The 22,019-nt window shown below is 40.0% G+C and overlaps 1 protein-coding gene across 5 annotated transcripts in view; it reads left to right on the plus strand.

The window, feature by feature from the left end:
* tbc1d22a (TBC1 domain family, member 22a) overlaps positions 1-22,019 on the plus strand; it is a 118,937-nt gene that overhangs the window by 90,998 nt on the left and 5,920 nt on the right. For all 5 annotated transcript variants that reach the window (XM_071501820.1, XM_071501824.1, XM_071501819.1 and 2 more), the window contains one exon: positions 5,621-5,716. In XM_071501820.1, coding sequence (XP_071357921.1) covers positions 5,621-5,716 — 96 coding nt within the window. The remainder of the gene's footprint in view (positions 1-5,620; positions 5,717-22,019) is intronic.

The raw sequence follows: 22,019 nt of genomic DNA on the forward strand, positions 1-22,019 counted from the left end.
TAATAATGTCATGTATAATAATACATCTGTCACAGGAGACATTTCTTTTTACTTTTTGTTTAAAAGAAATTTGAATGCAGGATTTCAACATGTGATGGAGTATTTTTACATTGTTGTATCAGTACTTTTACTTAAGTGAAGAATCTGAATACTTTTTCCTCCGCGGACCTCAATAATGTTCTCATTTCACCTAATGTTTTATAACTGTCATTTCCCTTTCATTAAGCTTCATCTTGTCTGAGGGTCCAATTTTATTTCTAAAGCATATTTTTCACAGGCTGTGTTTTCCTTTATGTCTTTCATCACCTTATATAATGAGTATTAGCAATGGGCTGACTCCAGCACATTATCGTCATTATTTTAATGTGAACTGCATGTCTCAGATAAATGAAATCAAGTAAAAGGTAATGAAGGAAATAGAATTTGATTAAAGTTCTTCCGGGTGTTGATAAAAGATTAAAAGTCCTTGCAAAGAGAGTTATTTACATATACAGATGTATTTTACACTACTACAACTACTAATCCCTTACTATGAAAAATCCAAACAGTAAAATGTTACATTGCCTTGAGTATCTTCAAAACATTCTTTCCTGTAGTGTTTGTGTTAGTTCTTTCTCTGAGGCAGAAACAAAGGGGAAGTAACCTTTCTGCATGCAGCACTTCATTCAGACCTTTATATCTTTGAGCTCACTCACAAAGTTGTGCCAAAGTCAGTTATCAGACTAAAGGTAAGGCTTACATGCGCTCGTGCATGAATATCAATAACACCAACCTGCCAACGGAATGAAAGAGAGATTGTGTGATCATCCCTGAGGGAAGTGGCCCTCCTCACTTTTCCTTCCGCTCTGTCTTCCATCTATAGTAATGGTTGGCCCTGTGGTCACTCCAAAGAATAAGACAGGCCTCTGTAGACAGGACCCCGGCCATACACGCGCACACACACACACACCATCTTCCAGAAATGCTCACACTCGCACATGAAATTCTCCACTCTCTGGCCCTCTGTCCCACTCCCACTGGCACGATCGTCAGTACTTCTCTTCTTCTCTTGTTCTTTTCTTGTCTCTCTTTGACACAGTGTCAGCATGAAATAAATATAGGCAGCATTTATCGCAGAATTAATGTACTGGCTCGCAACAAGTTTTATAGACACTTGTGAATTGCCTTCATTCTTCAAATGCAGATGTTGACTAAATCTGAAAACTGTAAACTAATAATGAACACATACAAATGCCACACAGACTTAAGGGTCGGAGTGAGTGTTCATACATTAGCAGCAACAAGTCAGACGTAAACAAAGTCTAGTTTCAGGGTATTTTCTCCTCTTATAGCAAACTTGACCCATGGAATTTCCAAAAAAACTGTCAAAATTTACACAGTGGAAGTTGGACTGCATCATTAACTGATTCGTGTCATCTGTCTTTTCTTGCTATTGGTCAGACCTTGCGTGGTAATTTACTTATCAAAATGTCCAGTCTTTGCCATTTAGTGTTTCTTCCTGCAGTCACAAACCTACATTGTGCACTCTATCACAGCGCTTAGGGATGAAGATAAGAAGAGAATCCTCGTACAGCTTGTACAGTCACTACCACCATGAACATAAGCTGTGAGAGGAGAAGAGCTTTAAAACAACCACTTGAGCACCAGCGGTTCATCATATTCCGTGTAATTGTTACATCAGTTTCAATCTGCTCATTTATCATCTTACATCAGCCTTCAGCACCATCACCTTTTCACCTTGTCTGCAGTCGGTAAGTCCCACATCAGGCCTGTTTGTTTTGGAAGGATGAGACTAGTCAGACAGCCAACGCAGCAGTTTAAAGACTCTGTGACACTGCTGTACTCCTTCTCACTCTCACTCTGTATTCCACATTCCCTTTTCCTCCTTTGTTCACCTTTAGCCTCCTGTCCTCTCTGTCTCTCATGCACTCACCTTTACTTCCTCCTTTCCCTGAATCCCCATCACCCTTTCTCCCCTGATGCTCCCTCCCACCCCCGAACTTCCCCCCACGCCCAACACACTTTGATCAGCAGCGCTTGTCAGTCAGAGTCTTGTCTGTCTCAGCCAATATGGCTGCCCTGGCACAAAGGGGGGTGGAGGACCTAGAATAACAATGGAGGAGGATAAGAGGTAGAGACAAGTTTGATGGAGTCACCTTGACTTCCATGACAAACTTTATTTTGCAAATCATAATGATGAGAAAGGCTTGAGCTGAGGCAGCGGCAGTGGACTGAGAGGGCAGAATGGAGGGATGGAGTGTCAGAGAGAACAATGAGTGGTAGAAATAAAGAAAGAAAGTGAGGGGTGGTAGGATAGGAGAGAGATGTAAAAGTTTCAGGCTGTAATTTATTTATTTATTTTTTCAAAAGTTTTTTATACATTTAAAGGAGAAAATGTGCTGACTCAGTTTCTTGCTGAGGGTGGGATGAGGATACCATCTCATGTTCATCAACTGAAACTTGAGGTTGGAGTCAGTTAGCTTAGCATGGTACAGGCAGAAACAGCCATCTCAGCTCACTCCAAAGTTCAAAATACACCAGCACTTGTTAAATACACCCCCCCCCCCTTATATTTTTATTGCAGCTGAGTGCAGCACCAAAGGCTGTTTAAAGACATTTAAAAATCTTGACCTTTTCACCGCCACAAAATAATTTGCCATCAAAGCAAAACAAAAACAAAGAATAAAAAGAACTGAACACTCTGAACTGTTCACTTGCAAGAAGATATCCAGAAGAGATTTTCTTGTATCAAATATGTTTTGCTGACAACAGCTCCCTTAAAATAGAGATAAACTGTGCATTCCTCCTCAGTACTTTTGAAGTCCAATAAACGTGGACCACTTGAAAGCAGCAGCTGTGTAAAAATGGCCGGTCAGGCATGCATGCAACCTAAAGTGACTTGACAAATGTCTTCTTCGATTCAACCCATTAACCATGGTTCTGTTATATTTACATGGGTAATTATGCATTAAATGGAGGTATGTAAAATCTGGGGGAAAAAGGGATTGAACAATCAATTGTACCAAAACTGGTGAAAAATGTTAATACGATATAAAACATGAAGAAGAGTCAGATTCTCATGTTTGATCAGCTGGAACCATCTAGGTTTTATAATTAAGTTAAGGTGAATATTTTAGTAAAGTTAGTAATTTATTTACTGTCATTCAAATAATAAGCCACTCTTTTCAGCACTAATGAGCTAAAAACATTTTTAATCAGTGCACCACTGTGCGTTCCTCACAGTATTGTCTGTCAGTCAAGTACAGACCAATTCATTCAAGATGTTCTGCTTTTAAAGCTGATTAATAATAAATAATTATTAAATACACACATTTTCATTGTGCATACTAATGCCACTATGCAACGTTCCCTTTAATGTGTCTTAGATGTCCATGATTATAATTAAGGAGCATTATTACAGTGACTGCAGATGCAGGGGCACCTCAGGATTTTGCACTTTAAACAAGGGACTGAGTTGTGAGCATTTTTCTCTCTTGTTTCTTCTGCCATTTCTCAGCTGCCAGCTACAGAGTGAGTCATATCCACTGTCATTAGTTAGGCTACCGTTCCCGCTGCAGCCAACGGAGTCAATAGATTTCAAGTTAATGGTGGATCACCCTGGAAATGATTGGTGGCAAATCAAAATATCAAGATTACTTGTTAGGAGAAGTTGTTTTTGATAAAGATAAATCACTTTCTAATTTGTGAAATAGTCCTCACAGTCGTATTAATGAGAAAGTGAGAGAGTAGTGTGTGACAGACATTTGTTGGATGAGACTGTGGGAGGTGACAGAGCAGAGGAGAGATGGAGGGGTTATTTTGAAAACGGGGAGAGAGAGAGGGGGCAGAAATAGTTCCACACTCCCCAAGAGTTCATTGGTGCCCTCAACCATGAACACACACACACACACACACACACACACACACACACACAAAAACTCATAGAAGAAAGGAAATTAAAACTGTGCAAATCTTTGGGGACTGATAAACATTGTGCTCCCGTATGCCACTCATATACTCATTCATCTGTGTTTCTTTGTGTGTGTGTGTGTGTGTGTGTGTGTGTGTGTGTGTGTGTGTGTGTGTGTGTGTTTACTTGCTTCACTTGTTTGAATTGGAGCTGCAAGGTTAGACCAACAAGCCAATCACCTGCCAGTTTACAACTCACATCATGCTACGCTTCGCTGTTCACAAACACCCCACTTTTTTCTTCTTCTTCTCTTCTCATCACATTCTTTACTCTCTCTCTCTCACTTTCTCTCTTACTTTCTCTATTTCCTTCTCTCACTCACACACATACAAAACCACTCTCAGTTGGGAAATTCTGAAAATCGTTTAAATGGAGTGGGAGGTAAAGTAAGAGGAAACCCAAACAACAGGAGACACACACAATGACATAGAGAACATCAATCTCTTTAGAAAGCCCAAACATAAGAGTAACAACAATGCTGTGGAAAAAAGGCGGACACCCATTTTTACTTCTATAACACCATCTCTCTGTTAAAATCTGTTATTAATCTGTTTATTCCCTCCTCTCTTCCTTCCTGGAGGGAAATTCAATTATCACAGCAGAAAGGCAGTTTCTGTGAATGCCTGCAGAGTTATGGCTCACTGTTATGTACAGATGAGTATGGTGGTTAAAGAGCAGCACTTACAGTTGGTTACAGGACAAAGTAGGAAGGAGTCACACTTCATCATGTGAATTAACACATAAATGTTCAAAACATGGCTGAATTGTTGGTACATGTGTGTAGCACTGTAGCATTTATTAACTCACCAAAAAGATGGAATCTGTGTGTGTGTGTGTGTGTGTGTGTGTGTGTGTGTGTGTGTGTGTGTGTGTGTGTGTGTGTGTGTGTGTGTGTGTTTCCAAAAACCTAATTGACGCCTTGGTAGTAAAATGTAAGCATGTTTGAATGCAGCATGCTATCAAAGTACACACATCAGAGAGCACACTTGTAGAATAATGCATGAATTCATGCTATTACAATGAGTGTGGGTGTGAGTGTTTTCTCCACTCATGTACATCTGGATAACACACACAGACATTCAAGCAATTCCACACTTTGATCCTATGAATTTTAAGCTAAAGTGTCACATGTGGGGAACTAAAACCCCCTGAAAACCAGAAAATGTCACATTTTCAGATGCACTTTGGATACTGTGTCCCACCTTAAAGGGAGCATACACTCCTAACTCCCCCTAACTCCTGAATCTAAAGAAATAAGAAATGAATAGAACAAGGTACATCTCATCTTTTGTCTTTCCCCCTCTGAGCTACTAAACGTAACGGCTTAACTCTGATAAAAAGCCATGAAAAGAAAATGGGATTTGTCTCAGTCGCCTTGCAAATGTAAATGTCTGCATTGTGACAGAAAAATGTTTCATTTCACGTCCTGTTTTTTGTGTATGTGGCAGAAAAAAGGTTATAAATCGTCCTGAAAATGAAATGTGATGAAAAACTACAGCTACTCTGAGTGCACAGACGCTGTCTTTTACATCGTTAAGCTTCTGTTTAAACATAACATATCTGTGATGGAGGTGTCATTTGTTTTACGGCTGCGAAATGTTAAACTTGGTGTAAATCAACGTTTTCGTCTCTCTCTCTCTCTCTGTCCAGGCTGAACCAGAGGGCTTCTCCCATTTCCACCTGTATGTGTGTGCTGCCTTCCTCGTGAGGTGGAGGAAAGAGATTCTAGAGGAGAGAGATTTTCAGGTACTGTGAACGCAAGACACTGGGGGCACCGTAAACCTTTGTGTTGCTACGACACACAGATTGGCATCCACACATAAAGCTATACAGAAACACAAACGCGCTGCGTGTCACATCATGTCATGTTTCACACTCAGGTGGTGACACTGATGTGCATCGCTTTATATCTATGGAAATTAATCTCAGTTGTGTGAAGAAAAAAAAAAAAAAACACAGTGAAACAGCGGAGTGTTGTTGTGGAGTTGTTCATGGCCTACATCCCTCTCCATTACCTCCCTGGTCATTAGCTGTGAGGTTCAAAAGTCGTTGTGAGTGCATTAGTAGATGACAGTAGACAGCTGCCAGAAGGTGACTTTGGTTGCCAGCTCACCGGGGGACCTGGCTTCTTAACAGTAGCAACACAGTCGAATATCATCACATACAAACATTATCGCTGCTCTTTGGCTGCTCTCTTCTCTGTTTGTCCTTTTTTTGCGTCCAGTTCCTTTCTTTTCTGTCTGTTCTCCTCCGTTCCTTTTACACATCATATCTTAACTTTTCTTCGTAATTGCTTTACTTTGCGTCTCATATCTCCTTATGTCGGTACATCGTGTGGTCATATGTGTGTTGATTTTTGTATTTACAGCCCTGTAAATATTCTGTATTATCTTCACTACCTCACAAGCACACATTCAGACAAATACACACATTTAAGAGCACTTTTCTTCTTGCTCCATATAGCTTTGCAGACTTAAAGACTAAAGCATATCATGACAATCTGAAAATGGTTTTCCTGCAGTGTGAGTAAAAAAGAATAATTTGCATGAATGACACGATGGAACAACACTAGCTTTGTGCTAGATTTTATTTATTAAAGTCACTGTAAAGTTATATTTTTCCTACATTGAGTGACGAATAACTGCACATGTGAGTTCGACTGTAACTCCCCACAGGTGGTTATTCTGGAGAAAAGAGGGATGAAAACCACTGCAAGCAAGCTAAAATAGTTTAGTGTGTTCCTAACGTTGACATTCAAGCCCTCAGCTCCATCTTGTCTATGACTCCTACTGTGTAACAAATCAGACAAAGTCTTAAAAAGCAACACTAGTCAGAGGGTTAGAGTTCTAAAGAATCTGTGTTTTAGATGGAGGCCAGCTGATTAAAGCTGATTCACCCACTGAGTGAGACACTGGAGGCTGTCTGAGTTTGAAGATGAGACATCAACTTACTCATCTGTTCTTACTTTCATACTCTTCTTAGCCTCTCTCGCCCTTTCCCCTTTTCTCTCACTCAAGTTCAAGCTCAAATAAGATTGCTACATTTAGTTCGATTCCATTTCAGGTTGAACTTAAGGATAGTTTTTTTTTTTTAAATGGATTTCTATCATGTTTTGAACCATGTGCACAGAAAAGCCTTGCAAACCTTTATGTAGTACTATTGTATGTCCACTCTTGAATTACAGAGGTTAATAAAAAAATCTGTGCATTATCAGAAATTTTCATCATTTGAGCAAGACAAAGTTGAAAGACTGAGAGCAGATAGAGTCTGTTGTGCTCTGATAAATCCGATTTATTACATTAACCTGACGTTTCATGTTGCACCCGCAGCAAGTCCTTTATCCAGTCAAACATCTCAACATCTGTTAGACAGAACAACATTTTGGACACACGTTTGTTGTCCCCTCCCAGACGATGATTTCTAATAATTTTGGTCAGCCCCTGACTTCTTCCTCTGTAGCACCACCATGAGGACCACATTTATGATTTAGAATGAAATGTCTTGACAACTATTCGATTGAATAGTAAATTGGGTAGACACATTCATGTCCCCCTCAGGATGAACTGTACCCTCCTTGGTGAGTCACTCATTCTCCCTCCAGCAACATGATCAGGTCCAATTTCTCCAACACTTTGGTTTATGACCCAAAATGAAGTTAAAAACTAATGGAATTGCAATCAACTTTGGCTGAACTTTGATTCGTGATAATTATCTAATGTTAGCATACTAACATGCAAAAGTGAGAGGGTGTTAGCATGCTGAGGTTAGCATTTAGCTCAAAGCACCACCGTGAGAACAGCCTCTCAGAGCTGCCAGCAAAGATTTTTAGTCTGGTTTTGAAACATTTTTCTGCTGTTGGAAATTATTGAAAACCAAGTCCACAGTGGGTATCCTCAACATGTACTCCAGGCATACACCGCACAGTCTGTTCAAACTTTTCTGCAGTGGTCGTTCTGAATTCCAGACTCCAAAATGAGAAAACCCCAGGAGCACATAGTCCTCTCAGAGACTGCAAGAAGCTTTAGAAAATGCTCGCCCTGCTGTGCTAATATGGTAAAAGACTTTGTAGATGCCATGAATTCCTAAATAGTGGCCTCAGCTGCAGTGAGAACTAGGCCTTTGTTTAAAAAAGGGTTATTTTAGAGACAGGCCTTCATTTCTTATTCTCCCATTTTTATTTTATTTTTTTCACATTTTAGTAAAAGTTCTTTCTGTTTTCATATCTACTCCTGTTTTTAATGCTATCTGCTGCTAATGCAACCCTGATGTTTCATCTATGTTTACCTGTTGTCTTGATTAATTCACAATACTGTGCATTTCTTATAGCACTAATATCGTCATTACAACAACAGTCATGCCACACACTTTATTTCTCTTGTCACTCTTAGAAATCTTGTCTCCATATATATATATTGAAATTTAATGTTACTTTGAATTAGAATATCCAAGCAGTCATGTTTGCAGTTCTTAAAGATAAAAGATACATACATTTACACTTTTGCCTCGTGGTACAGGGTTGCTGCTTTCAAATAAATTTTTTCATTTTCTCAAATTGATGTATCAAATACAATTTACTAAGTATTTTTCTGACACTGATGAGTGTCAGTGGGGAAAGAGAAAAGTAAAGATTTCTTCTCTTCTCAGCTTTAGTGGTTTAATTCCAAGAGATTTCTGCCTCTGATCCACTGAGCCTCAGAGTTCAAACGTGGGCCTGCCAGGTTCTTAAGGGCCTGTTGAACAGCTCTTATCTCCACATGCTTTACCCAGCAACCCTCTCCTCTCAAGTCTGCCTTTTTTTCCCTTTCCGTCTTTCTCTGTGGATCTATCGCTCTGTTTCATGCTGCTAATTCCCACCTGCTTTGTTTTTGCCTCTCTCCCTTTCTCTGCTTGTTTTTGTTTTACAGTTTCCTTCTGTCTCTTTATTTATTTCTGGCTTTCAGTCTTTCTTTTCACCTGTCACTTATTCCTGCTCCTTCTTTTACTTCCCACCCACATGTCACTTTTACATTGACATCATGAGTACAGGGTTTCTAGTGATGGTAATGTGTGTGTTAGTCAGACTGAAGACCAAAATATCTCACCAGCTATTGCCATGAAATTTTGTACAGGCATTTATGATAGAGGATGTAGCCTCCTGGTCATCCACTCAGTTCTCCTCTAGCTCCACCAGCAGGCCAAGCTGGATAAGTTCCCATTCATCCAATGAAATATCTCGACAACTATGACATGGCTTGCAGCAATATTTAGTTCATGGTTCCCAGATGATGAATCACATTAACTTTTGTGATGACTTGTCCTCTTCCACCAATATGAAGTTGACACAGTTATGTGTGAACTATCTCGATGGTTGTCGGTTGGATTGTTACAAGTATTCATGGTCCCCAGAGATAATGAGTCCTACTGATTTTGGTGATCCATGGGTTTTTCTGTTGCGCCACCATGAGGTTTACATTTGTGTTTATTTGTGAAATGCGTTGAAATGACGATGGTACGTGAAGAAAACTAAGATGGTGAACATGGTGAGTATTATACCTGCTTAACATTAAATGTATTAGCATTGTCCTTATGAGAATGTTAGCAGGCTCAAAGTGCCATAATAGACTAATATGGGGAATTTATAATATTCTGGTAACAAAACCCATTAGATTAATCACTTAATTGATATTTTTTTTGATGACTGATCATTTTAATCACTTTTCAAGCAAAAATCCCAAACATTTGCTGGTTATATCTTGTGATATACAATGTGATAATTTGGTGCTTTTTTTGGTCATGTCTAATTGTAAACTACATATTTTCTCATTTTGGACAGTTTCTGTTTTTTGTTGTTGTTGTTTTTTAATGAAAGCAATGTGAATACATTATCTCTGAATATAAAAAAAACAACAACTTGATTTTCAAGAGGGGATGTCAGCTCAATGTAATTTATTACTGCTTCCCTAATTTTAGCAGGTCTTTCAAAATTTATGCAGGAAATGAAAAAAAAACAACAGTGGAAAGGCAGTAAAATGTCAAAGTAGAATTAAAAAAGACAACACATTAGAACACAAGTGGAAAAAAAGGTTTTAAGAAATTAGTGTAGCCTTTTTAGGCTAGAACATCCATGTACACAAACAACACATGCTCTCAGCAATATAATAAAGGTTTCCAACCTGTTCTCATCAATCTGCTCATTATTACACTGAATTCCTGCTGCAATATCTCCCGGCCTGGAGGCTAACTAGACTTGTAGCAGCTAGTTAGCGCAGTACAACATTAACAGCTCGTTGCTTTGCTTCATTGCTATACATTATTGCTCTGATTGATTTGAACTTGTTGAGTTGGGGACATGTTTAACCCTGAAACAAATCATAATCATAATATTGTACATTTCCCCACTTATCAAAGCTGCACAGGCATTAGATTGAAAAGTCACAGGTTTGAACTCACAAGTGCAAACATGGGAGTTAAAAAAGCATGTTTTTCTTTTGAGGTCAATTTAATAGACATAACTAGTGACTTATCGCAGTAAAACATGTGAGCTAATTATCTTTACTGTAAAATGAAGAACATGAGAGCACCAGTGTATGACAAACTCCTGGCGTTTTACATGCTTGGGGTCCTCAGAGGGAACACAAATGATTGATTCACTTTAATAGTTTTAATTAAAAAATGCATACAGAAAGTAATTTCAAAAGGATAATTCATGCATTGTTATCAAACACAGTACGGAGAGTAACTGTGAATCTCCTCCCCTGGTTGAGGGATTGGATTGGTTTAGCTGCTAAATGAAAAGCAGGAGTATGGCACTCCCCAAGCAATCTGCCTTCCACTGTTCCACTTCAGCTAGCACTCTACTGCTAACTGTGCAGGCCTGGCCTGCATGGATAAGTTAGCACTGGTGCACACACACACACACACACACACACACAGTATGCACTTCCTGTCATTCAAAGCCACGCACAACAACATAAACATGCACACAAACACTTTCCCATCGTGCCATTTCACATTCATTTCACATTCACTTTCTATCACACACACAGCACACACAGTAACAAGCGGAGAGATATTGTGCAGGTATGTGTGTGCACTGCTGTTTTTAGGAACTGCCAGCACAGTCAGTGCCATTCCCATTAGTCTGCACTACCTGCAGACACCAACAGGGCTGCTGCAGCACTGCCTCTAAGTGACTCTGAAAAACCTCTGCACTCTGCTTTTTAAGCCCACATATGTGGTGCTGCTTGATTCTAGTCCTGGAAATTTGATAGTGGACCAGTAGGAATTTGAAAGCGCCCCCTCAAAGTTCAGATGCAGCCAACTGCCATGTTTTTCAGTGATATTTTGAAACCAAGCAATAACCACAGCAGCCAGAAATTAAGGGAAATGAGTGTTTTTGTCAGGTTTTGGAACAAATGTCACCTTGTAATGTATGCCATAGAGAAGTGAAGTATTGCTGCTTTTGCAATTTAGCCATTTTCAGATTTGTATTTCTAAAGATGACAGCCTCATAAAGGGCTGTTTTACTTTATTCCAGCTGGTGGACGAGCTTTAAAGACACAATTGCCATATTTGCTGGTGCTTGAGCAGTGATCTTTCTCTACTGTTTGCTTTTAAATCTGTTCAAATAAAACTTTTTACCTTTTTCACAAAATATTCAACATATATGATCCAGCTTCAGCGCGTATGCTTTTGAAGTTGGCAGTGATGTTGTGTGTGCAGCAGAAACACTACAGTGCAATTTTTCTTGACTTTCAGTACAGAGAATCAAAGTTTTGATAAGGCAGTTATATTTTATGTACACACACTTAATTCTCTACGTGCACTGTGTCTGAATCTCTTCAGGTGTATTTACTCAAACATCATGGTGACATGTTTTTCTCTTCACATTTTAATGCATCAGAACATACAGCATATGTTCCGCCCTCTTCACTTGATAATGTGAATGTAAAGTCACATTTCCCGCAGCAAAACATATTATTTAATGTTCTCCACACATCTCATGCTTCCAGTTTTCAGTCTGTTTTCTAGTTGACTAGTTGCACTTACAGTCATGAAGACACATATTGTGCACAAACATTTGTCCTTGAATTTGATAAAAGGTGAATAAAGAAAGCCGGGTGCTCAATTACGTACGTTTTCCTATTATGCTCATTGATAGATTCTACCTACTGTATTTACTGCTCTATTATCTCAATTAATCAGTCATTTACACGAAAATTGTTAAAAATTTAATACATAACATCTCTTTTAATAAAGTGTGTTCAGGGGTATTAGACTATATTATCTGTCATTTAATTCTTTATTTTAAAGGTCAGACAGCCCTTGAGTTAATCTGCAGACTCACAAATGCTCCAATTTGTGTCCATTCACAACAAAACCAAGACTATTTTTTGTCAGCAGGGATTTCAGGATCGTTGGTGTAACCCCTTGACCTGTGACCATTTAATACTGCTTCCTTTAGATTTCACCAGTTAGCGTTGCTGAATAGCCCCTGTCACGTAGCTCCCCATCGTGACCATTAATGTGAGGCCCAGCATTTATATGAATGCAAAGCCATTAGTTCTGTGTAAATGGTATCTCACTGTCACTGCAATTTTTTTTTTCTATCCGAAGACATGCAGATGAGCTGTGGTGCGGAAAGAAAGTGAGAGGTGGAAGACTGAAAGAGGGGGACAAAGATTTGTTTTCACCTTAATTAATGGTGTGTGAAAAACTGTGGACCTTTGCAAATGTCAGCATCTGTCTTCAGATCAGTTATGTGTGGAGAGCGCCTTGGGTTAGGCAGCCCTAGCAATAAAGGAAAGGAGGGCACTCCAGAGGAACCAGGGTGTTCTGTAAATGTCAGCACTATTTCAATCACGATGACTGGGAACACAACTTTGTTTAGGATTAATTTTATATTGTAGAGAGGATGAAAACCTCTAATTCTGGCTCTGCTTTTTGGCAGATCTTAGTTTGCCATTATTCGGTAATTATGAATACTTTATTTGAGGAACAATACACAAACAGCCCCAAGTTGCATAATTTGTGTGTGTATATTAGCAGCTGAAAGAGTTTGTAACTGCAGAATCTGCACATGCAACGTACTACGCTCTAAATCATAGAACTCCTGGGGAATAAAACAAGAATTAAAGTAGCACATCTGCACATCTGTTTGATAGATAAATATAAAGGGAAGAAAGATCAGGAAAACATGTGGCAAGGCATGTAATTATTTTATTTTCAGCATGATATCAATAGGCAAACATTCATGTTATGCAAATAAAAGAAGTGTCCTTTTAATTGCGTGCCAGCATCTGAACTCCAGTCTGCCTATAGATGTTTTTTTGTTCTTTTTTTTTTTAAATTTACAACACTGATAACCGGTTTGCGGCTTTGATATGTCCTCCTTCTCCCTGCTCCTCCTATCTAGAGTCTTAATTTACCTCATTATTTTTGCTTGGTGACATATTTCACAAAGATCTCTTTTAAAAAGTTTATTTTTGGAAAAACAAAACTCAAATCCATTCACTCTAATTATCAGAACAAAAACGTGTCCCTGTCAAGACGCCAGGACAAATGCTGGAAAATTGGAGCTCCCACTATTTAATCGGGACATCTGGTCACTCTAGATGTTTTACTGTGCCAACACAAGCTGCAGAGTATTGTTAACAGTGTAGTCCATAGGGCCCTCTACTGGAAGAAGCACTTTTCTGTATTTGCTGCAGTGCCTTTTATATGCACAGTCCTTTTTCTGTTATTTTATAATGAAAAAATGTATAATTGTGTAGAACTCAGCTGCCAATGTCACCATGAACAAAGCCCAAGAAGAAAATGACCAAAGAGTTGAATAAACGCTGCTCTAACTCAGTGTCAGCTGAACAACACAAAGATGCTTGTGGCTGTCCTCAATACTTTGGCAGCAGTGTATTTTAAAACTGAAAAGACATTCAGACAAGGTTTTTCAGCAAAGGTACATTTTTTTACAGTGGAATATTCATCTTGAAATGGTTGCTAATTTGCATTTGTGTCTTGCATCAGTATATGTCGGGGGCTCTGATAAGCTCTTTCAGTTGGTATATGTGCGTCCTTCTTTTGTTTGTCCTTGTTTCATTTCACACCATTTATCCTGACAAGACCTCCCCAACTTCTTCCCGAGAACTTTGCTCCCAAACTTGGCTTGTATCGAGCGGACCTTCTCAGGGGTGTGCAGCTTCTCTGATGGATGGCACTGTAGTCAATAGTGCTGAAAGTGAGACAAGGCCACCCCCCAGTAAACAACTTTTAATAATCACCCCGTTGATTGAGTACTGCGCCCGACGTGGCATATGAATCTATTTGTGCCAAAGCAAGAGGAGAAGAGGGAAAAATGAGAGGAAAACAGAGGACTTAATATGGTGGAAGTAATTATGTAGCCCTCCGCCCCTTCCTGCCTTTTATTCTGTGACATCCTTCTTTCATTGCTCTCTTTCCTCCTACACGCTCTCCATCACTGACAGCTGAAGTTCGCTTTCAGGCTAACTTGCGTGGGCTTGTACGCTGACTTATTGTGCTGTACGATTTTGATGACCAAAGCTGCTTGGAAAGTCGGTAGTGATCAGTCATTGTGTGTGTGTGCACATTGTGTAGACCAAAAGTCAGTGAGTGTGTGTTTGTCTTTGTGGTAAAAACATGTGCACAAACGCACTTGTATGTTAGCTGCAAAACCGAGCGGCGTTGTTGCTCTGTTGATCAATGCATGCAGGTATGAGTTTGCCATTGCCACAAGTCTCCGAAAAAGCATTTATCAGCTCAAAACAACCGTGCGCGAGGTGATTAGTGTGATGTCTGAGTGTCATTACCGACATCATCACTAGCCGAGGTTTATCCACAAGAAAGAGGGAAATACGGATAGGAGGAGTCGGAGTTTTATGGCTTTTTTGCCCTAAGATAACAGAATAACGGGAGTAGCTCTGTCAGCCCATAAGCCAACCGCATGCCCCCCCTGCTTAACTCAGTTAAGACACAAAAATGGCAAATAAACAGCAATATCGACCCACTCGTAAGGAATAAACAGACTGCAGGAGGAGGGGGACGAATAGATTTTCAAAAAAAAAAAAAGAGAGAGAGAAGAAAGGAGATTTAAGGAATGGGCTGGGTCATGAACTGAGAAATAAATATTGAATCTTAAATGCTCTCACATGCAATCAAAGGAAGAACTGAGGCACTTCTGCTCCTGGGTTTTTCCAGGGATCGTGAACTCTTGATTGGGGTGGCATTAACCTCTTTGAACTTGGCAGTGGGTGAAGGCAGGAATTAAGCTCTTCAGGCTCTATTTCTCTTTTATTGAATTTACTATGTTCGAGTTCATAAGGCCTCTGCATGGTAAAGTGCCCATTGACCTGTTCATATTGCCAGTTTTGTGGAGCACTAGACAACATGGTTCTCTGAAGTAGTTTTGCATGTTTGAAACGGTGCATAAAGAAAAATATTTGCCAGACGTTGGTTGGTTTTTGCCGCAGAGGGGGCAAATGGTTGACTATTGACTGCTGGTGAACTTTGAAGTTGCACATACTGAAAAGTGAAGCGACTCAAGCAGAGTGAAATATCACTGTAAATGCTTCAATACACAGAACACAGACAGCTGTTTTAGTACTTAGATTGCTTCTGGCTGCATTTTTCCAAAGGTTACGAACTTGTCATTGGTCTGGCGTTGACTGGTACAGAATGGGTGCAAGGCTAGAACCCGATGACTGAGCAAAGTGATCCAAGTTGTTTTTCTTCATAGAAGACTATCCATTTACTCTTTTATATTTTCGATTGAATAAAATCCATTAAACAAATCTTTCTGTGAGGTATCTGTAGAGGTTGGAGTACCCAAATAATAACCTCAACACAAACACCCACGCTTGTGGTTTCATGTGAACTGAAAGCTTTCAGCCAATCTATCAACCATTCTCACAAGCTTTAATCTTATTCACACTCCCACGGTATTTAAATCACCAAAGGTTCTACCCACATCCCACATGTCGCTTTATCTTTTTCCTTTGACATAGCAGGATTTTATGAATTAGTCTGCTTTCCACAGTCTTGACTGGTATTGACCTAGTGCACAGTAAGTATTTTAGAAATACACGAATGTGAGATGAGAAAATTGTTCACATATATTTGCACATTTATATTTTGTAGTTTTCCCAGTCTTGATGCTAAACTAAGCTAAGTTCAGTTCAGCAGCATGTTGATTAGACGTGACAAGGAGAATCATTTAAAAAAAGAACTAACAATTTGATAAACTTGTTCATTCGGCCACAGAAATACATAATCATAGAAACAACATCCATCACAACCAGTCTGTATTAATCTGCTGGGCTTTTTACCATCCACCGTTTTTTGCAAGACAACTTGGCTGTGCCATCCTGTGTCAGCTCTTACCTCCACATCCTACAGAGCCCCCCTCCTACATTAGCACCCACTGTTTGCCAGAGTGCCCATTTTGTGTAATTATACGAACTACAGCAAGCTAATGGCCCCGACAGAGCAGTGCCTAGGCCCATTACACCTCAGGGTGCTGCAAAACACCATTACCACCACCAGCAACCTGGAGTGCTCGTGCTCGTAGGTGACAGTCTGTGTGCGTGCAGCTTCATCTACATGTCTGTGTTCATGTAGATGTGTCGGTAGAAGGAGGTCGGAGGTGTAATGATACATGTCAAAGAAACACAACAGCTACTGCGGACGATTGCCATTTTTAGCCACAAATGTGTGTCTGTTGGTATGTTTCTGCGCGCCACACCTGTCATCGCTCCCCCATTAATTTCTCCAGGGCTTTAGCAGCTCACTGCTGGGAGCTGTAGTTGACACTGCAGGAAAGACAGCAAGGCTACTCGCATGACTTTGGGCACTGGATGTACTCACTTCACTTAGCACCATCTCATTCTGCCAGCAAACAGAGTCTTTGGTTCTCAGGCAGAGTGGCCTTTAATTGTGTGTTTTATCCTCTTCTACATGTGTCAGTGTGTTTACTCTTGCCTCAGTGTATGAGTTTAGCAAAAGCTACCATTATAGCTGTTATTTAGAGTTTTAATGCTATATGAAGTAATATTTCTCTCTGACTCAATTTGAGGATTCAGCTCTGATAATTTATGTCATCTATAACTCACATACATCATTTCAAGCAATGCAGTGCTCACTTCCTGGTGAGGCTTGTTTTGAAATGTGGTGTCGTCATGTTAATCAGCCCTGCTTAGCATCAGATTATCATGTGACTTTTATTTCATTTATTCCATACCAGCTTCAGGGTTTGATCCTATACTGAACATATGTTGCTGTATGAATGTGCAGAGAAAGTGCAGATCAAGATATTCAGGTATTATGTATATATATATTTATTTTAGGGATTAAATCAGTTCACCCCGGTTAGATCCAGGTTAAAGCGATAACTATATACAGTGTGAATAAATTTCACTTGGCAGTGGCCTTGGCTCTCTGTGTAACCGATACATTATCCCATTCTCTTTTTGAACAAAGAGCCTTAGCACTGACTCTATTGACAATCTGCTTTCCCCTCAGTATCAATAGCCATTAACCACTTTAAGCCTCACCAAGCGTAGGAGATGGAGAGCTAATTGCTTTTTTTTTTTGGTGTGTGTTTTTTTTTTTATTATGGTAGTGTACTGTATACAGTAATGGTGGATCAATGTGTTTGTTAGTATTGTGGGATAAATGGATATTCATGCCTCAATAACCACAAGCACCCACACACACACACAGCAAGGCTAGCTGCATAAACACCACACACACCGACAGTGCACACACACAGTTATCTCCTCCTCCTGTCTTGCCTGTACCTATAATTCATTATATCATATCTTTCACTGGATTCCCTCCTGTAACACACACTGTAGCAAACACACACACATCTCCGTACATCGCACCGCTCACTTTTGTTACATCTCTCATTTCTAATTGCATACATGGCCCCTCACTACCCGTCAAACATACGTGCCAGCCATACATTGAAATTCACTGCCTGCACAGATTCCCTTTTTCTGTCATGCAAACGCGCACGCTCATTCACTCAGACACTCATGGCCTCTCAGCGTGAAGTGTTGCCACCTGTGTGGAGTGGAGTGAGTGCAGCGTTCCCCCCTGACAGCGAGATGTATGCAATTAAACCGTATTAAAAGTCATTAGCCCAACAGAAGTGATCGCCAGCAGATGGTTACCACGCAGAAATATGCTCTTAATGAAGCTCTTCAGTCACTATGGGTGTTAACGTGTGTGGCAGAGCATGCCCGAGTGCACTCGTGTATATGTCGTGTATATGTTTGTTTGAGTGTGTTGCGGCTGTGACACTGGAAGTAGCACTTGATTAGACAGCAGTTGGTCCTTCTCCTGTAGTATAGCAATTAGTGATATCTGTTGATTTATAAAGATATGGTATCATATGGTAAATCTCCCTCCTGCTACTCATCTATCGCGATGGTGTGGAGGCCAAACAGGAAGCAAGGAGAACATTTGATAAGAGTCAGGAGAGGCACTGTAGATATTCTTGAATTGTAGTTTTCTGAGGTTCAAAAACAAGCCCCATCTCCAAATCTCAGTGTAATGAACCCATCATTACTAAAAGCTAAAGCAGTTGACTTTGCAAGTATTACTAGTTCAATTCAAAGTGAGTTCCCTCATTTTCTGCCTGTAGCACAATATAATTTTTTCAACAAGTGCTCAGAGTTTGTTATGTTAGCAACATCAGCAACTTAAGACGACTGTTTTGGAGGACCTGTTGTGCTCTTACTCTTGTGATCTATTAGCAAATGAGGATCACTTGCTTCCACTAGGAAAAAAATGCTTCTTAGCTTAATTCAATTCCATTGTATTTTTTTAGCGCCAAATCATAAAATATCATAATATACATTATCTCAAGGCACTTTAAAGGGTAAAGTTGGGACCTTGCTTTATTATAGAGAGAAACCCAACAGTTCCCACAAAGAGCAGGCACTTGGAAACAGGGGGGAGAAAAAATTCCCCTTTTAACAGAAAGAAACCTCCAACATAAGCGGGCTCAGGGTGGGCGGCCGTCTGCCTCAACCAGCTGGGTTTAAGAGGCTTAACCTGCTAACATTAGCACTGAGTGCTACTAGATGTTACTTTTCATTCTTTTTTAATTCATGTTATTTCGTTATGTTATGCTCTAACACACACAGTGCTTTGTTCATCACACATCATACAAAGTTGGAGTTGCAGTTGTGGGTAATGTGTGGGTAATACCCTCTCCTCTGCACCCTCTACATTACTCTGTGATCGGAATCATGGTGATATATATTGGAGATACATTTATTGAAAAAAGGGTTTAACGAGTCCCTTTATCTTTAAGACATATAAAGTGAAAATAAGCAAAATGCATATGTGAGTGGAGGGGGACTTTAAATTTCAGTATTAACACACCCGTTCATTGTCAGTATTATTAGGCAACATTTCAGATCTCTAGTACTACAGCTTTCGTTTAAATCAACATCATCTGCAGCATCCCAATTATCTGGTCCAGTTAATAAATCTCTCCACTGTCGGGCGTTCAGAATTCATTTAACAAGACTCTTTTAGTGGAGCAGTTCTCCTCTGTGTTAATTTACAGCAGAGGGAAGCCTCCATTTTACCTGAGGAGCCTGGGGCAGTGAAGTGCAGTATGGGAGGTACACGGTGTGTAGCCCCAGGCATCCAGGACCACTGGGTGATGCGTATACATCACATACATATATATGTATAGATAAATGCCCTGTTTTGAACTACTTGTGATCACATTAGTTTCAATGTCAGCAATTCTCTGATGGCTGTTTTTTTTTTTTTTTTTTCATTGTTCTTCTTAATATTTTCTCTTTTACTTGTTCTCTTGTTCTTCTATTTGAACGAACTATTAGTTACTGGTGAATTTCTTTATATTATTTTTTATTTTTCTTGGCCATTTTATTAGTTGACAGGACAATGGAGAGTGACAGGAAAAGAGACAGAGAGAAGGGGAATGACCTGCAGCAAAGAGTTTGGCCAGTCGGTTTGCACAGAGCACCACATGGTATCCGGCCTAACCACTCAGCCATCGGGTCGCCCCCTAGTGACTTGTGATTTTCAGCCTGACATACCTCACAGGTCTTCAGCAGGACATCTTCGGTTTGATTGTTGTTTTTAATTAATTGTTGGGTTTTTTTTGCATCTGATTGTTTTCATGTAAGCAGATGTAATATAAACATAAAGATGTAACGCATGCATCCACCCTGCAGTCTGTTAGCTGTGAGCAAAGTAGTTGGATTTGGAGTGTGTGTGTGTGTGTGTGTGTGAATGGGAGAGAGGGTGAGTGATGAAAGGAGAGAGCTGATAGTGATGCTCTATTGAATACAGATGAGAGAAAGGCAAGTTGAATTCTGATCAGGCAGCCTTCCTCTCTTTCTTCCGCTCTCCCTCTCTCTCTCTCTCCATCGCTCAGAGTGGAAACGCTTCAGAGAAGTGCATCTTTCTGAACTGGGGGAAGTCATTAGGTCAACCTTTCAAAGTCAAGGTCCAGTTCTTAAAGGAGCTTCTATTATAGTGGGGTTTTTTAATGTAGAATTAACAAGAGGCTGGTTTTTGATGGTCTGGATATAGAGCTGTATTTTAGACAGAATCTGATCGTGAACAGTGAGTCCTGTTTTATGTTTGACAACACTGCAGGCCAAATCTGTTAGCATTTTTAGCAGCACTCTGCGGCTGCTTGTGAGTTTTTTAAATACTCCAACAGGGTCTTAACACATTTCAAAGTCCTGAGGCTTATGAAAGTCAGTCACAGCTGTTACTACAGCTACTCTCTTAGTTAAGTGAAAAAAACAATTTTCAAATTTTACCGTATGTCAAAACTGATATTCAGCTGGGTTTAGCTGTGAGTTATTCAGGAGGCAGAGGTGAAACCTCAGCCTAATCTGTATAATCTGGTTTGCATGGCAGCTTTGGGCTTCATTAGTTGAAGAAAACTTGCACTTTTCCACCCTCACTCAGAATACAAATGCATTTAGTTGAAAAGTCATTGGGGTCATCTCACCAGCTCATTAAAAACAAGCGAGGAAGGAAAAAATTAATGGAGCCAAACACCTTGGATTTAATTCGCAGGAGGGTAAAATAATACAAAGTACCTCGCTATAGTAAATACAGCCACGTAAAGTTTTGTGTCATTCGAATTTCACAGCAGTTGTAGAAAGATGAGAGTGGAATATGCATAAAAATTTAGAAGCACTTTGACATGCTAATAAAATAGAGGTTAAGTGTAGCGCTACACCACGGACTCATCACAGTTATATCCAAATACTTGAACTGGTGTTAAAATACTTTTTGTATCAGAGTCACCTCCTCTCAGACAGCAGCAAACTGCTCAGGAGTCAGATCAGTGTAGACACCACAAGAGCCAATGTGATTTGTCCTTCGATGTGATTATCAACACCATGATTGGTTGTAAACCCTGTTGTCACGGCAATGATTTCAGCCTTGATGATGAAAACTCCCAGGATACTGATCCATAGCACGCACGTACACACACACACACACACTCACACACTCACTCACACACACACAGAAGCAGTCTGTCTCACTGCTAACCAGTCTCATTCCCCTTTGAGAGAGAGGCATTAGTCTGCGAGATTGAACTTGCACATGTGTGTTTGTGTGTGTGTTGCTGTCGTCTGTCTTCGTACTAGCACAGTAATATACTGAACAGGAATCTGGGGAAAGGAGTGAGCCTCACTGAATTGTACTTGACACTTTATTCTTTCTTTCCTTTTTTTCCCCTTATACCCCGACCTACCTCTCTGTCTTTTTTCTCGTCTTTCTCACAGCTGTTATTAAACCACTTTGACTCGGTTAATAACATCTCTGTCACACTCAAACACACAGGCGGAGGCAGAAAGCAAGTGTAACTGTGCCTGTCTGCTACACTAACATTACACTTGTACATACCAGACCCCAAAGGGTATACTTTGTGGGATCCCAACTGCAGCTACAGCCTCTAATAATATTTTGTGCTGCAGTTGCATCCAGCTGTGCAGAGTTTGGGGCTCTGTAGTTTTTAAAAGTCACTTTTGGGCCCATTTATATC

The sequence above is a fragment of the Trachinotus anak genome, unplaced genomic scaffold, assembly GCF_046630095.1.
Source record: "Trachinotus anak isolate AG129_WGS33_773 ecotype Australia unplaced genomic scaffold, CSIRO_AGI_Tana_v1 ptg000018l, whole genome shotgun sequence".
Taxonomy (NCBI): Eukaryota; Metazoa; Chordata; class Actinopteri; order Carangiformes; family Carangidae; genus Trachinotus; species Trachinotus anak.